The sequence below is a fragment of the Mastomys coucha genome, unplaced genomic scaffold, assembly GCF_008632895.1.
Source record: "Mastomys coucha isolate ucsf_1 unplaced genomic scaffold, UCSF_Mcou_1 pScaffold22, whole genome shotgun sequence".
NCBI classification, from domain to species: domain Eukaryota; kingdom Metazoa; phylum Chordata; class Mammalia; order Rodentia; family Muridae; genus Mastomys; species Mastomys coucha.
The window spans coordinates 156,167,177-156,183,592 of NW_022196905.1; the positions used below are offsets into that span (position 1 = coordinate 156,167,177).

The window sequence follows — 16,416 nt, forward strand, 5'->3', positions numbered from 1 at the left end:
CTGTGTTCTATATGAGCCCACAGGGACCCACAAAGTAAGATAGGGCTGATGTGCACCCTCATCTGCTGAGAAAAGAATACCCCAGAACGGCTTGTCTCTTCCCTCTCACCCAGCCTCAAAGGGATCCTCTGACCTTTTCCCAGCCATATGTCATAGGAAGGGCCATTTGGCAAATGGCAGTTGATTAAATAAAAAATTCATGTTGAACTGGATGCTGCACTCCGCCCTCTGGTTGCTTGGCAATAATGTGTAAACAGTCTGTAGACTGACAGGCACAGGTCCCCCATGTGCCATGGGGAAAGCATTTGTTACTGAGGAGGATACTGTCAAGGCTCCAACTTTCTGACACATTCCTCTAGAATACTTCATGTGTCACCTCCTGTGTGATTCGGGTGGTCTGTTTGAGGAAGTGATTTGTAAGAGGAATGTCAAGGGATGCTCTGGGCAGGATGTCTCTCCCAGCCTAGAGTACCTCATAGAATTTGACTCTGTCCGTCCTGTCCTGAGCAAAGCAGTAAATGGACCACTGAGGTCAAAACCAGCTGCTGAATACACAAAGCAATGGCTTCCCCAGCTGCCCAGGGAGCATGGGTGAGTTCCCTATGCCTCTCAGTTTACACAGCAGAACAAGATGGCCGTTCTGTCTGAACTAGGAAGTGCTCACTGCTAGTGTCTGTGTGTGAAGCAGAGATGACTGCCTTCCAAGTACACCTCACGCGCAGGTGCTTCTTGCATTTCCCTGTGTGCCCTCCCACCCCTGTGATGTCAGCAGAAGCCCAGAGTTTGTTTGTAGGGCAGCATACAGCCATTTGTAACTCCAGCCCCCAGAGATCCAACAGCCTCTTCTGGCTTCCACAGGCACTTGAACTCACATATGCACATATATACACATTTTTTTTTTTTGGTCTAAAAACACTTTTTAAACCTTTGTTTTAAAACTAGGTAACAGTTAATGTGAGAATCAAGCAAGGTAGTATCCAGTGCCTGGCATAACTGAGACCTAACAAATGGCTATTGTAATCTTTTGTTATCCTAGTCACAGACCCTAGAAGTCCGCTACCTGCTGAGTAGCCTGGGCGATCTGGAAGAGGTCCTATACAGTCTCAGTACAGCAGTGCTCTGAGTTTGTGGTTTATTTGCTAACTCTAAGCACGTGGTGGAAAGGGCATTTTCAGGAACGTAAGAGTATGTTCCTGGGAGACTCTTCATAGAGTACAAGATCCGCTGTCCTACACTCCTACCCCATAGAGCACAGGATCCTTCTACACTCCTACCCCATGGAGCACAGGATCCACTGTCCTACACTCCTACCCCATGGAGCACAGGATCCGCTGTCCTACACTCCTACCCCATGGAGCACAGGATCCGCTGTCCTACACTCCTACCCCATGGAGCACAGGATCCTTCTACACTCCTACCCCATGGAGCACAGGATCCGGCTGTCCGTCTACACTCCTACCCCATGGAGCACAGGATCCGCTGTCCTGCACTCCTACCCCATAGAGCACAGGATCCGCTGTCCTACACTCCTACCCCATGGAGCACAGGATCCTTCTACACTCCTACCCCATAGAGCACAGGATCCTTCTACACTCCTACCCCATGGAGCACAGGATCCACTGTCCTGCACTCCTACCCCATGGAGCACAGGATCCTTCTACACTCCTACCCCATGGAGCGCAGGATCCTTCTACACTCCTACCCCATGGAGCACAGGATCCACTGTCCTGCACTCCTACCCCATGGAGCACAGGATCCGGCTGTCCGTCTACACTCCTACCCCATAGAGCACAGGATCCGCTGTCCTACACTCCTACCCCATGGAGCACAGGATCCGCTGTCCTACACTCCTACCCCATGGAGCACAGGATCCTTCTACACTCCTACCCCATAGAGCACAGGATCTGCTGTCCTACACTCCTACCCCATAGAACACAGGATCCTTCTACCCCATAGAGCACAGGATCCGGCTGTCCTATACTACTACCCCATTCTTTCCTGCACTAAACCCGTCTCAGCCACCCCAGAGCTGGGTGAATGGCTGGCCCTTCCTTTCCTCTGTTCAGTGATCCATGATGTGTATATGTCCTGTGATTCATCTTCATTTAGAGTCTAAAGCTCAAGGTGTCTTCAGCACTTTATGGTCTTCTTTCTGAAGTGTTTTGTCCATTTTCCTCTGTGCATCCTGCCTTCTAAGCCTCTTTCCTGGGAACCTCGACCTCTCAGATTCCTGGAGAAAGCTCTTCCTTCACCCATCTATGCTGCCTTGCTTACGGAGAGTCAGGACCTCCCTTCCCCCTGCTCTTCATAGACCCATGGAGCCCTGGTTCCCTGGAGGACAAGTTCCTCAAGGCACTTTCTGTTCTTTCATATCTGTCACCAGAATGAGTCCTCTTCCCCCTAAAGCGCTTCTGTCTGGACCCACACCCAACACTGGATCTGATCTGTCTGGCAGACTCACAGAAGTTGCTGTCCCACTAGGGTTGTAATAGACTTGGGCTAAGATGTGTCACCTGCCTAAATGTGGCATTAACTTGGGTGTGTGGTACCCTCAGGTGGAGTACATCTTCACTGACAAGACGGGCACCCTTACAGAGAACAACATGGCCTTCAAGGAATGCTGCATCGAGGGCCACGTCTACGTACCCCATGTCATCTGCAATGGGCAGGTCCTTCCCGACTCTTCTGGCATTGACATGATTGATTCTTCCCCAGGTGTTTGTGGAAGGGTACGTTGCAGCTCCTCAGGGTGGAGGGGATGGCTCTGCCACGTGATCGAGGATACAGTAGGCAGGTGCTTTGACTCCCAGAAGCCACCGCTTCATTTGGACAATATGACAGATCTAACCCCTGTAGGACTTCAGTGAGGTCATGGTTTGAATCCACTATAGTGCTGTGTCCTCTTCCAAGGGGCAGGAGGTCTTGACAGTGATTCCTATGCTAGAATTGAACTGGAAACCCAAAAGAAAAAAATAGGGCAAGTGGAGCAGGCAGTGTGCTGAAACTAATGTGTACGTGCATAGTTTATATGTGTACAAAGCTGCATGTGCATGCAAATGTGTGTACACATGCGCAGGGCACACACACACACACACACACACACACACACACAAGTGTTGAAGTCATACTATCCATGGTCAGGGTTTGATTCCAGCACCTCTTGTACAGAGACCAAGGGATATATCATGGCTACAGAGCCTGAGGGGTCCACAGAGCCAGAAGAGAGTATTAATGATAGATGAGCTGTTCACAGTCAGACCACTGGCTCCTTCAATGTGAACTGCAGTTGGTTACATTTTTCTCACTAAGGAGTAGACGCCCTGCAGCCACCCTGAGGCCTCCCAGCAGCATCACACCCTCCTGTTCCCACCCTTGGCCCTCGTGCTGCCCGGATACTGGGGACCTCAGAATCTTCGAACTCTGAGTGTGGGGTACAGCCAGCCCTGAGGTAGCTGAGCTCAGATCTGTGTCTGCCTACTGTGCCCTCATGCCCAACAATTCAGCTCTAGCACAGGCCTCCTAGCTTCTGCTTCCAGGGCTGTGTTGCGATTGAGCCTTAGGCTGCAGGCACACAGCTGGGGGTTAAGTCATGTGGAGTGCAGGGTCCTTGGCTGGTAGCAGACTGCCACTGCCAGGCGGGTCATTTGGCCAGGGACAGGAGAGTGCAGTGTTGAGGGTGCGCCAGCTGTATAGGTGCCCCGTTTTTCCCATGCATGGCTGTTCCTGAGTGTTCCCATGCCTTGCTTGCTCCTGGGAGTGTCACAATGAGCAAGTCTTTCAGTCTTCACTGCCCGTTAGCACTTACACGAGTCTCACACGAGTCTCACATGAGTTGCCGTGGCGACTCTGAAGCATGGAGGAGTCACGGTGCTTCTCCATCGCAACCACTGAGACAGACTAAACACAGTTCACCCAAGAGGTCTTAGCCTCTGCTCTGTAGGCCTGTCCAGTCTCTTGTCTTGTTCACACCCTTCCCATTGCAGGCAGAGGTGTTAACAGTTTCCCTGTCTCTGCAGGAACGGGAGGAGCTGTTTTTCAGGGCTATCTGCCTGTGCCACACTGTCCAAGTGAAAGATGACCATTGTGGGGACGATGTCGATGGTCCCCAGAAATCTCCAGATGCAAAGTCCTGTGTGTACATATCATCCTCCCCTGATGAGGTTGCACTGGTTGAAGGTGTGCAGAGGTGAGTCAGGACGCTGGGTCCAGCTGTCAGAGAGTGCTGGGCCTGCAACCCATCTCAAGACTTGTTCTGGAAAACTGTTTTGTGCCCTCTGTGACCTCAGGTCCCTGGCACCCTTTGTAGAAGTGGCTTTCCTGGCTAGCAGCCTTGTCGCTGTGTTTCCTGAGCTCGCAGCCATCTAGATGGAGCTCTGTCCCCAAACCCTGCCATTGAGCCTGAGGCACCAGGCTAGCTAGCTCAGTTCTCCCTGTCGCCTGGACTGGAGAGCCAGTCTCTGGATCTGAGGCTCTTCCTGCCTCTGCTTTTTCTTGGGACTGGATTATTCCATCTGGGATCTTACACTGATGAGGGGTCTTCATGGACTTCTTCCTGCTTGCATGAGGTGGCACAGTTTCAGGTTGGGGTCGTCTCTAAGGCTCTCAGCTCATAATTCTTATGGAGGAGTAAACCCCCAGTGTCCCCTCTTTGCTGCACTAACTAATGTGTGTAGTGTCTCCAGACTGAGGACAATGGGAGAGCATTCTTGTGCCTCTCATCTCTTGGAGGAGCACTGTATTGTGACTAAGCAAATCTGCATTTCCTGCACAACTTGGGAAGTTGCAGAGATGTGTGAATGAAGTGTCCAAGCAGCCCCAACACACAAATACACACATAGCTTTTGAGCTAGGTTTGGGAACATTTATAGCAGTGGTTCTCAACCTGTGAGTCTCAACTCCTTGGGGTGGGGGTGGGGGGAGGTGTCACATGTCAAATATTCTGATTCATAACATTAGCAAAATTACAGTTATGAAGAAGCAACAAAAATAGTTTTATGGTTGGGGGGTCACCAGGATATGAGGAACTGTATGAAAGGGCCCAGTGTTAGGAAGCCTGAGAAGCACCGGTTTATGGGGGAAGCTGTGGGTGCTGCAGGGAGTCAAAGCCAAGTCAGTCTGTCCTGCTGTCCCTGTTCCTCTTTCTGCCAACTAAGGCCAGCTTTCACTGGAGCAAGTGGCTACTGTCACCCACACTCTGGCACCTGTGTGCTGTGACAGATGGTATTGGGTTGGGGGTATGTTCTGGCCATCTTTTGGTAAGCTGCTCAAGACCAGGCCCTCTTCACTGTCCTGGCAGGGCCCATGGCTGAGGTGTTGGTTTTTGCAGTAGAGGAAGGGTGGGACAGTATCACTATGAATAGCCACTGTGGTCCCGTGTTCTGTCAGATAACTAGGTTGACCAAGGGCAGACTGTCTTCGCTGCATAATTTATAAAACAGATCCAGGATGGATTTCTCACAGTTTGGAGACTGGGCGGTCAGGTCATGCACCACTTCTCAGAGGGTTTCTTGCTGGGCCTTAAAATGATGGCAGCATAGAGAGAGAGAAGAGGGCAGGATTACTCTGTGTAAGAGAATTCCTCTCCTGCAGTGGCCATATTAATCATTTCATGAGAGTGACATGTTCCTGGCCAACCATTCTTGACACTTTACCAGGGTTCAATTCCAACCCAGGGGTTTTAGTGACTGTTCACACCGGTGGATAGACTCCAATCAGCTACCAAATTGTGGCTAGAAGCAGGGAATGCAGTCCAGACACCTGGGGTTGACTGTCTGCCAACTATCAGCACCCACAGAGCGCACCTCTTCACCATAGGGGTGCACCCTCTTGGGTTGTTGTCTGAGGTAGCCGATGAATCAGAGCATCTATATCCTGGCTTTCTAACTCACTGATCAACTTGTCTCACTGAAAGTGCTTCCTCTACAAGAAAGTCGGCCTCCATGTGAGATGAAGGCCCCACGGAGGAGGCTTTTCCGGATATCAGACCAGCACAGGCTTTGCCTTCTGTGTTGCAGGCTTGGATTCACATACCTGAGACTAAAGGACAATTACATGGAAATACTGAACAGGGAGAATGACATAGAGAGGTGAGAAGCTGTCTGCATGTTGTGTCACTGGAGAAGAACGACGTGAGCCTCCAGGCCCTGTGTGAGAGACAGGTCTGCCTACCATAGTGCTTCAGAGACCATGTCCGTGTCGGCTCTGCACTCTGTGGTAACTCCAGCTCTGGAGCTCAGGGGTTCTCCCTGAGAGGTTTTCAGACATGGTATGAGAGTTGTATATTCCAAATGAGACATAGATATTATTACTCTTCTGGGAGGAGTCAGAGCTGGACTGACCTGAGACAACTCTTAAGTACTAAACCCAACACGAGGCTGGAGGTGGACATTTTGTGAGGTCCAGAACATTCCAGGGGCATGTACACAGTATGGGCAGGGCCTAGAGAGAAGTGGAAATGCCCCCTTCCTGCTGTGGCAGTCATTTGGCAACCATTCAGACACTAATGTTTTACTTTTGTTTCAGATTTGAATTGCTAGAAGTGCTGACCTTTGATTCTGTTCGGAGAAGAATGAGCGTGATTGTAAAATCTGCTACAGGTATGGTCTCTCCTAACATGGCGGGTGCTGGTTATGTTCTGATGGGTAATTCTTTTGGATCATTAAAGGTTTAGGACATAAGAATGATTTACTCCACGCGCGCGCGTGCGTGCGTGCGTGCGTGCGTGCGTGTGTGTACCTCCCTCCCCCTCTCCATTTATCCCACTTTTTAAAAGGCACAGGTAAACTCTTATCACAACAACCTTGGGAAGCAGTAAGTGCAGGGCTGGGCCTCCGTAAGCTCTTCCTCATCTAAGAGCATCCTGCTGCTGCACTGCACACCGTTTCTCAATGTATTACGGATTCAGAATGGGTCTGCAGGGGTCTCCAACTGGAGCTTAGAATGCTGACTTACTGCCCTGATCTCTTGGTGTCTGGTGGCTGTGACAGTGGGTCTTTATTTGGAAGCTGCACATTCTGGTCTGTGGTTAGAGTGTGGGATGGTGAAGGAGTGGGCACAGTGAGGCCCCTTGACAATGAGATTCTGGTTGACCTTGACATGTGATCTCCATGCGAGTGGGCACTTGCCTTTTCCCCACCATGTAGCTCTGGGTCAGCTCCTTCCCCAGCAGCATCTTGTCTAGAAGGCCTTGAGTTAGCCTTGTGTCATCCTCTCCAGAGGAGTCCCCACGAGAGCAGATATGCGCCTCATCCTCATATTGGGCTGGTTGCTCCCCAGTACTCACAAGACCCCCCTACAGCCACATTGCTCTGGTGTCAGAGGCTCGGTACTGGTCTCCTGGCCTTTGGGCAGCCTGCACTGTGGGTGTATCCTCAGGTCCTGCCTTTGCCATCCATCCCCTCGCCTCCCATAGACTGCCTGTCCAGCTGTTTCCCTCCCTGGATCAAGGTGTGAAGTGGCAGCCCCCTCCCCCTGGATCACAGCGTGAAGTGGCAGCCCCCCCATCATGGTGTGAAGTTGCAGCCCCCTTCCCTGTGGGTCATGGTGTGAAGTGGCAGCCCCCTCCCTGGATCACAATGTGAAGTGGAAACCCCTCCCCCAGATCACTGCGGAGTGGCAGCCCCTCCCCCTGGATCACAGTATGAAGTAGCAGCCCCCCCCCATCATGGTGTGAAGTGGCAGCCCCCTCCCTGGATCAAGGTGTGAAGTGGCAGCCCCCCTCCCCCTAGAATGCCTTCCTAGCTATCTCAGGTATCCACAGCATTCACCTGGGCACTGCCTAGTGTTCCTCCTACCTAGTGCCAATGGTCCTTCCTGGGGGGCCTCATCCGTCTTCTGCACCTTTCAGGAGACATTGAACAACAGTTGTGCCTGTTGCCAGTGTTTTCCCTATGGAGGCATCTTCAGCATTAATACTACCCGTAGTTTAGAAATAGGGCAAGTGGCTGCCTGTCAGATTAGCTGTGCCTTGGAAACTGATCCCAGTCTTGAGCCCAGAAGTATACCTCTTCTTCCCGCTCCAGACAGCTCTGGATTTCGTCTCCACATGTTTGCATGCATCCTCAGTGTTAGGGGCTTAGGAGCCTGTCTCTATAAGGATCTGGGTACCTGATCTGGTATAAGGATCTGGGTACCTGATCTGGTATAAGGATCTGGTATGTTCCTGGAACATAGACCATGTCAGGTCCCTTCTGTAGCTCTTCTGCTCTTGGGACGCACAGTGCTGGGCTTTTCTGTTGTTGTTGTTGTTGTTGTTGTTGCTATTTTGACTTTTTGAGACAGGGTTTCTCTGTGTGGCCCTGGCTGTCCTGGAACTCACTCTGTAGACCAGGCTGGCCTCAAACTTAGGGATCTGCCTGTCTCTGCCTTCTGGGATTACGGATGCATACCAGCACACCTGGCTCCCTGTGATGTTTCTATAGCTACACCCACACATGCTAGTCAGCAACAAGCTGTGTACACTGCAGGCATGAGAGTGCGTTGTTCCTGAGCAGGATGACCCACTGTGGGCCTCAGCTTGTGTTTCACAGAGCAGGGCAGCTGAGGGCTGGACTTGAGACAGATTGCAGAGCAACTGGAACAAGCAAGCCACAGCAGAGCCTCAGCTTTCTCAATGCCTCAGCCAAGTCTTTGCTATCTGTTAGTGTCTCTGACCTGGAAGGGGAAAATTCTTTGTGTTGAGAAAAGGAGCACATATAACCAGCACAGAGGTGCTCAGGGTTCTGAGGGCTAGACTAGAGATGTGCTGGGAGATAGTTTCCCATGAGCCTCGTGATACAAAGGACGGCTGTCCATGGAAGTAATCACACCTAATGATTTTTCCCCTTGGGTCAGCAGCACACCCTTGTTCTGTTGTGCTTACTCCATCTGCCCAGCCCTGGTGCTAGGACGTGTTCTGCGTCTCACTGGGGTCTGAGCATGCAGAACCCTCACTCTTCCCAGGCCATAGGAACCAAATGAGGCCAGCATGTTCCATGGTCTTAATGTATTCACTACTCCTTTGTGATGGCGTTTAAAATGCTCTCCACACTGGACTTGCTTGCTTTCATTAAGAACAAGTTGAAAAGCTAGAGAGATACCTCAGTGGTTAAGAACACTGACTGCTCTTTCAGAGGTCCTGAGTTCAATTCCCAGCAACCACATGGTGGCTCAAAACCATCTGTAATTAGATCTGATGCTCTCTTCTGGTGTGTCTGAAAATAGCTACAGTGTACTCATATACATAAAATAAATCTTTTAAAAAAAGAAAAGTAAAGTGAATTTGTCTCCTCTTGTAGTAATTAAATTCAACATTATTTCCCTCTCATTTTCCAGGAGAAATTTATCTGTTTTGCAAAGGAGCAGACTCTTCAATATTTCCCCGAGTGATAGAAGGCAAAGTGGACCAAGTCCGCTCTAGAGTGGAGCGCAATGCAGTGGTAAGTCCCACTCTCTTGTGCAGACCATGGTTTCTGGCTCTTCTCTGACATTACCTCGCCTTCTTGTTTGCTGACTGGTAATTAGCCTGTCCTCTAGTTTATGCTGGAGACAGTTTCCATGTGTCCTCTCAGAGGCTCCTACCAGCACTGAGGAGCCAGAAAGACCCCATGGCTGGAATTAGATGGCCTTCTGCCTAAATCTGTAAACTAGGCTGTGCTACATAGACATTCCAGATATAGCACTGTCACATTCCCTCAGATAGTCCCCATAGAGTGCCACAAAAGGCATGTGCTCAACTTCTTGAATCCTGATGTTAATTCTAATTTCAGATGGACACTTTGGGATTCTGACTGATCCCTCCTGCCTGGGGTCACCCCCAGGAACTAGAAACACATTCTGTGCTAAAGAGCACACTGCCATAGTCCATCCTTCATTTGTTCTGGAAGGTTCTCTCTCACCTGAGAATCATTTTCCTTAAAAGAAGTAGTATGTTGATTATAATTAAAGTACATCTTTTTAAAAAGCTTTATTGAGCTATAGTCAGTAAACATTAATGTTTCCTATTGAAGATATAAAAGTAGGTAAGTTTTGATTTACACTTGTAGAAACCTTTGCATTCCCCTCCTGCCAACTCTCCCACAATCCACACCACTGTTTGCTATCACCATGGATGAGGTCTTATCTTCTGGAGTGTTCTTGTTCAGTAGCATCGCAGGTCCGTTTCTTGCCAGGCGCTCTCTCAACACATGACCTTCCTGAGATTGATATCGCTGGGCTGCCAGTGTGAGCTGTGGTCTCTGTTCCTGGGAGCCTCCTTGCTGTGGCCGTGCTTGCTGTCCATGTTCATCTGCTTTCTTTGGTGTTTTTCCATGGATGAAATCTGTTGGGGGAGGCTGGGTGTAGTAATTCTTGTACTTTCTCTGTTCAGGACTCTGAAGTGTGGTCTGAGGGCTTTTACCAAGATTGGAAAGTTTTCAGTAATGCATTTGCAATGACGTGTGTCCCCTCTGCCTGCCTCCTTACTTGTCTACCAGAGCTGGCTAGTTGATCCCTGTTGTGTGGACTCCATCCCACATGCTGGTCACAACTGCAAACTTTCCCCATGGGCTGCTAGATCTTTCACACTTCCTGCAGATACAGAACTTAATCAGAAAGGTGGTCGAAGTCCTCAGAAAGCGCTTGTTCCTTCGAGCTGTGACTCCATATCATTTGCAGATTTGCAACAGTGCTCTCTGCCTGGGTCCCTTGGGCATTCTAGAAATATGCTGTCTGCCGGCCGGGCCTCTTGATGGCTTGTGGCTGGCCTCTGGACCTGTCCATCCACTGTCTTCCTCCCACATCTGCCTTAGTTAGGCTTTCTATTGTTGTGGTAAAGCCCTTTGACCAAAAAGAACTTGGGAAAGAAGAGTTCACTAAGGCTTACCCATCCCGGGGATGCCACACCCACAGTGGCCAGCAATACCTCAGACCTGACATGTGAGACTCTTTGCATTGTATGCTCCCTCCCTCCTTAGAGCAGTGTTCTTCCCTTCTAAGCAGCACAGACCAAGAACTAAACCAAAGGGAAAGATACAGGTTGATCCTGATACTAATCATGGAAAAGCTTAATATGAGAATGATCACATCTGTCTTCAAGCATATTAGCAAGCAGAATCCATTGACAGTAGACATAGTTTAAGCTCATTTTGACTCCAGAAACAGATCATTTCATACATGTATCACACTTATACAGTCTTACTAATAGACTATTGAGAAAAATGGTCGTTGGTCACCTCGAGATACAGAGAAAAGACCTGGCAAAAATCAATGTCTATCCTTAATTTTAAAATAACAGAAAATGAATAGATGCATGTTTCCTTAATAAATAAAGTGCATCCTGCTCCCAAAGGCAGCATGAACATCAGTGGGAGCATTGGAGACATCCTCGTCACTGCCACAGAGCAGGGGGTTTTCACACATCAGTCACAAACTAAGAAAATGCCCCAGAGGCTGCCTGCATACCACTCTGGAGGCATTTTATCAGGTACGATTCCCTCTTCCCAGATATATCTAGGTTTGTGTCAAGGCGACTAAAGCCAACCAGGACAGCATCCCTCAGATGTCCTAGAATCCTTAGATGCATCCTGTAGCTCAGCCCAGGAGTTACTCAGTCCAGTGAACTGAGCAACCACTTTAAACAACTGAAGCTTTATACAAGTAAAGACAGCTGTAGGCTAGGCTGCGACGACCACAGTTTGCTTCAACCCAGTCTCCTTCCATCGCTCGCTTTGGTATGTTTAATCACAATTAAGACATTGATGCCAAATGTAAGGTGTTGAAGGCTTTACCCTGTTTTTTCTAGGAATTTTATAGTTTTAGCTGTTAAATTTAAGACTTTGATCTTATTTCATGTGTGGCGTGAAGGACGCTGTTTCATTTTTTGTTAAGTGGGTGCCATTTTTTTGAACCTCATTGCTGAATGGCTATCGTTTTGCTTTGTTTTCCCTGTTAAATGATCTTGTTTCTCTTGTTAAATCATCTGGTCAGATGCTCCAGCATTTCGTTTCGGGGTCTCAGTTCTGTCCTGCTCCCCTCTCGCTTTCTCTGTCTTCACGCTAGTTCTGTGCAGTTTGATTTACTGCCTCGTGCTCTGCAACAAGAATGTATGCATGGCCAACCTTATTCTTATCTAAACCTGCTATGCTGTTCTGCATACCTTAACATTCCCCTTGTCTTCCTGAGATATCACCATCGGGAGTTCCAAGGATCACAAGGCTCTACAGGTGGCTTTGAGTAGTATTGTCATCTTAACCATAAGAACTGTCACAATCCACAGAGACAGGTGTGTTTCTATTCTCTGGCTCTTCTGCAGTTTCTTCTGGGTAACGTAATTTTTAGTGTGTTAGTCTTTTTTCTCCATGGGTACACACCTTCCTGAGTATTTTCTTTCTGATGCAATTATGGGTAGAATTTTCTTAGTTTTCTTTCCAAGGTGAGTGTGGGAGCATGTAGATGCAGCTGGCCTGCCTGTGCTGATGTCACAGCTGTACCATTGCTGCAGTCATATTTCATGCAAGGTGGAGTGTGTGTTCTTTAGGAGTCTGACTTTAAGATCTGTTCCTCTGACGGAGTTTGCGATGCTGAGTGTGTCCAGCCTAAATGCTCCTTGCCTTGAGCAGTTCTTGGGGAGCCACTGTGAGAACACTCTACGTTGCTCCCACAGCTTTCAGATGTCTCCTCTGCAGTTCAGAACATCACGTAGGTCTTCATCTGCCACATCACATGCTACATTAGCCATTTCCTACTCTGAGCCTGTCTGTCATTGAGGGAGGGGTCCTGTTGATGGCGTGCAGTCCTTTCCTAGCTGCTGGGTTCTGCTGGCTAGTGTGCTGGCAAGGACTGCGTCCTCTGTATTTATAAGGGCCAGCGCTAAGTGCGGCTGTGTTTTGTACAGCTTGGAGGTGTTTTATTTAAGACTTTTTGTCATGCTTAGCAAGAGGCTTGTACATGTCAGCACCCTCACCCCCGCGTCACCACAGTAGAAAGCCCCCTGAATACCTGTACAGACAAAGGCCTCTTGACCTGAAGGCTTTACTTACTGCCCTCAGCATCCTACATTCTGGACAGTTGTAAATCATTCTCTGTAGAGACTCTTCCAGTCTGATGACCCTTCTGACTTGTTAATGAAGCATGTGGTTTGCCTCTGTGCCCGTCCCTCCCTCCCTCTTGAGGGATTATGAGAACCATAACCAGTGGGGTGTGTCCTTCACACCAGTTGGGAGATCTGAGAAATAAAACTGTGACCTGAAGAGCTGAGAGAAGAGCTGACAACACAGGAAACGTTTTTCAAAATCTAAAGTCCAGAGCTTGAAACGTTTGCTTAGGAGGCCTATGAGTATTACATTGTTGTATATGGATTAGGGTGAAGGAGCAGGAAACCCCACCAGTGGCTACCACCCAGTGGTCGTTGGCTGTGTCTTGCCAGGAGGGAGGCCCAGTGGCAGGCTCCACATGTGTTAGATGCCCTCACCACTAAGGCTTATTTTAGTCTCCCCTGTACCCAGCATAAGGATGAATGACCTTGCAGTTTTCCATCTCCCAACTTCACAACCCTGCTACACAACACTGCAGATTACTATCTCTCAAAGGCTAAAGTGGATTCCTTTTCTGTTTACAGTTCTACAGAGCATATGACTGTCTGTATTTAATGTAATTCAGTAATCCCTAGAGGGTGGCTGGGTTATGATTCATTCATTCTCTTCAGAGATGGGTTTAACGAAGACCTGAGAATGCATTCAGCAGATGACACAAAATTTACGGTAAACACTGACTGTGTTAAACAGGAAGGGTTGAGGACCCTGTGTGTTGCCTACAAGAGGCTCGAGCCAGAACAATATGAAGATGCCTGCCGACTGCTACAGGATGCCAAAGTAGCACTTCAGGATCGGGAGAAGAAGCTGGCAGAAGCCTACGAGCAGATCGAGAAGGACCTCATTCTGCTTGGTGCTACAGCTGTTGAGGACCGGTAAAGATGTCTCGTGTGTCTGTGTTCAGTTAGAAACGGGAGAGGGGCCAGAGAGTGGGATGGAGGGCAGAGGAGGGCAGACGGCACGCGTCCTGTGCCGGTGTGTTCTTCCAAGAAAAAGGCTCATCTCTTCCTTCACCGAGAGTGACAACCAGGAGATCTTTACTGGGTGATATGTTACTGACCACAAATAGAATGCCTGGCAGGACACTTTACCTCCAGATAGTGAAAGCAGCAGCTTCACATTGCATCACACGGGAGGATCAGTCTCTTTTCATGCCTTAGAAAGAAGTCAGTAGCCATTTTTCCCACCTGCTGCCGGCTCCTCTGAATCTATGATTTTGTATAGCTCAGTGTCCTCAATATGGTTGTCATTGTTGAGGACAGTTACAGTAGTGAAGTGGGCTGCTGTAAAAACCTGCGTAGTTGCTAAGGAAGTTTCTGGAAGTCTCAGTTACATGGTGAAGCCCAAGGCACAGTGCAGTGGGCTGAGGGCAGGGGCAGGGGCAGGAAAGGGACCTGCTCCTGGGATGGGCTCTGCTGGCCTTTGCATGGAGCCCTGTGGGCAGCTGCCAGGGCTGAGTTAGGCCGTGGAACCTGGAGGGTTGACACCCAGGAGCACATGGGGGTGAGTGGCAGCAAAATGAGCTTTTCTCCTAGACAAGGTTTCCCTGTGTAAGCCCAGATGACGTAGACCATGCATCCTCCTGGGATTACACGTACAGTGTCCTGTTGAAGTGATGTTTGATCACAAGCTAGTTTTTTAAAAACCTGAGCCAGCACGTTGGTAACCTATCCTCTCTAGAACTCGGGTCCCTTACTATTGTTTCAGAAAACTACAATATTGGAGGTAGTTTCCTCACCCAAGGACTAGTCTGACTTGCAGAGTTCTGTAGAAGTGGAAGGTCATGTAAGATTTTACACAGTGCTGGCACATGCTAAACCCTGGTACATGTTAGCTGTGGGTCACGGGCATCATTACCAGCATCTGATATCTTACTTAGAGCAACGCTAGCACACGTAGTATCAACAGAAAAGATGGCGTCTTTTTTCCCAACTCCACTTCTTCATTCTGTTTCTGGCCGTAATGATTCTTCTTCTAAGTGGAATGATGCTGGATTGTAGGATGTGAGGCTCAGCCAAAGGACACCGCACAGAGCAGCCTCCTTAAATAGCTCCTCCATGGTCGGCAGAGCCGTGCAGCACATCCCGTGTCCAGTTGGACCTTTGGGAGAAGGTTCCGGTCCTTTCCTTAGACCCTCAGCCATTTTGCACATGCTGTTCTGTAGAGCTGAGTCTTTTGATCGCGCCATGTTTCTTGAAGTTGTTTATTTTGGTGCCCTTTGGAACCCGTGGGTTCCATGCTCTTAGGCTCCAGGAGAAAGCCGCTGACACAATTGAGGCACTACAGAAGGCAGGCATCAAGGTCTGGGTGCTCACAGGGGACAAGATGGAGACAGCCTCGGCCACCTGCTATGCCTGCAAGCTGTTCCGCAGGAGCACACAGCTGCTGGAGCTGACCACCAAGAAGCTAGAGGAGCAGAGCCTGCATGACGTTCTCTTCGACCTGAGCAAGACAGTGCTGCGCTGCAGCGGGAGCCTGACACGGGATTCCTTCTCAGGGTACGCAGCTGCTTGCACCCCATCAGACCTCACTAATGCTTGCATTCCTGTGGGTCACATAGATGCTGTGGGTGAGACCAAAACCTTCTCTCCACAGCCAGGGATGCCTAGGCAGCCAATTTCAAGCTGCTGGGTAGGGAATGTGGAAAGACGTTTTGATTGGAACAATTTCCATCTGCTGTTGTGCCCATGAATCTATCATGGATGCCTCAGAATGCCACCAGAAAATCCAGAGGGCAGTTAGTAATAATGGAGGCTGTTTTCCTGAGGTAGCAGCATTGCTGAAATTGAGACTTTTCAAGGATATCCATGGGGTTGTTCAGACATTTTACAGGGGCACCCGTACCAGTGTGGGCGAGCCATCTGACTGACTCTGAGTCATTGTCTTACACTTTCATTTATTTGTTCTGGTTGTCAGCCTGCAGGTGACACTAGAGGACAACCTGCATCAGTACCTTCTCTTCTTCCACCATATGTAGGTTGTAGGAGTGAAACCCAGGTAGTCAGGCTTGGAACAGGCACCCTTACTCATTGAGCGCTCTCACTGGCCTGTCTTAAGAGTCATATAAATTTGTCAGCTCTCTAGGCACGCACAAGTTTGAGTCTGTTTTAAGACAGCACAGAATCATTTCCATGTTGATCTGCAGAGTTTGGGGTCACAGATGTGTTTGTCACCCTCAGGCCTGGCAGAGGGGCTTGGAAACAGCTCAGTGGCTAAGAGTGTACTACTCTGGCCAAGGGCCCCACTCTGGCTCCCAGCACCCACATCAGACAGCTCCCAACAGCCCATAACTCCAGCTCCTGGGAGATCAGCTCTGCTGGTCTGGTTCCCAGCACCCACATCAGACAGCTCCCAACAGCCCATAACTCCA

At 49.3% G+C, this 16,416-nt stretch overlaps 1 protein-coding gene across 5 annotated transcripts in view; it reads left to right on the top strand.

The window, feature by feature from the left end:
- Positions 1–16,416, top strand: part of Atp11a (ATPase phospholipid transporting 11A) — a 110,033-nt gene that overhangs the window by 69,568 nt on the left and 24,049 nt on the right. For all 5 annotated transcript variants that reach the window (XM_031339086.1, XM_031339087.1, XM_031339089.1 and 2 more), the window contains 7 exons: positions 2,556–2,729; positions 4,017–4,186; positions 6,015–6,086; positions 6,523–6,596; positions 9,313–9,416; positions 13,740–13,921; positions 15,293–15,544. In XM_031339086.1, the coding sequence (XP_031194946.1) occupies positions 2,556–2,729; positions 4,017–4,186; positions 6,015–6,086; positions 6,523–6,596; positions 9,313–9,416; positions 13,740–13,921; positions 15,293–15,544 (1,028 nt within the window). The remainder of the gene's footprint in view (positions 1–2,555; positions 2,730–4,016; positions 4,187–6,014; positions 6,087–6,522; positions 6,597–9,312; positions 9,417–13,739; positions 13,922–15,292; positions 15,545–16,416) is intronic.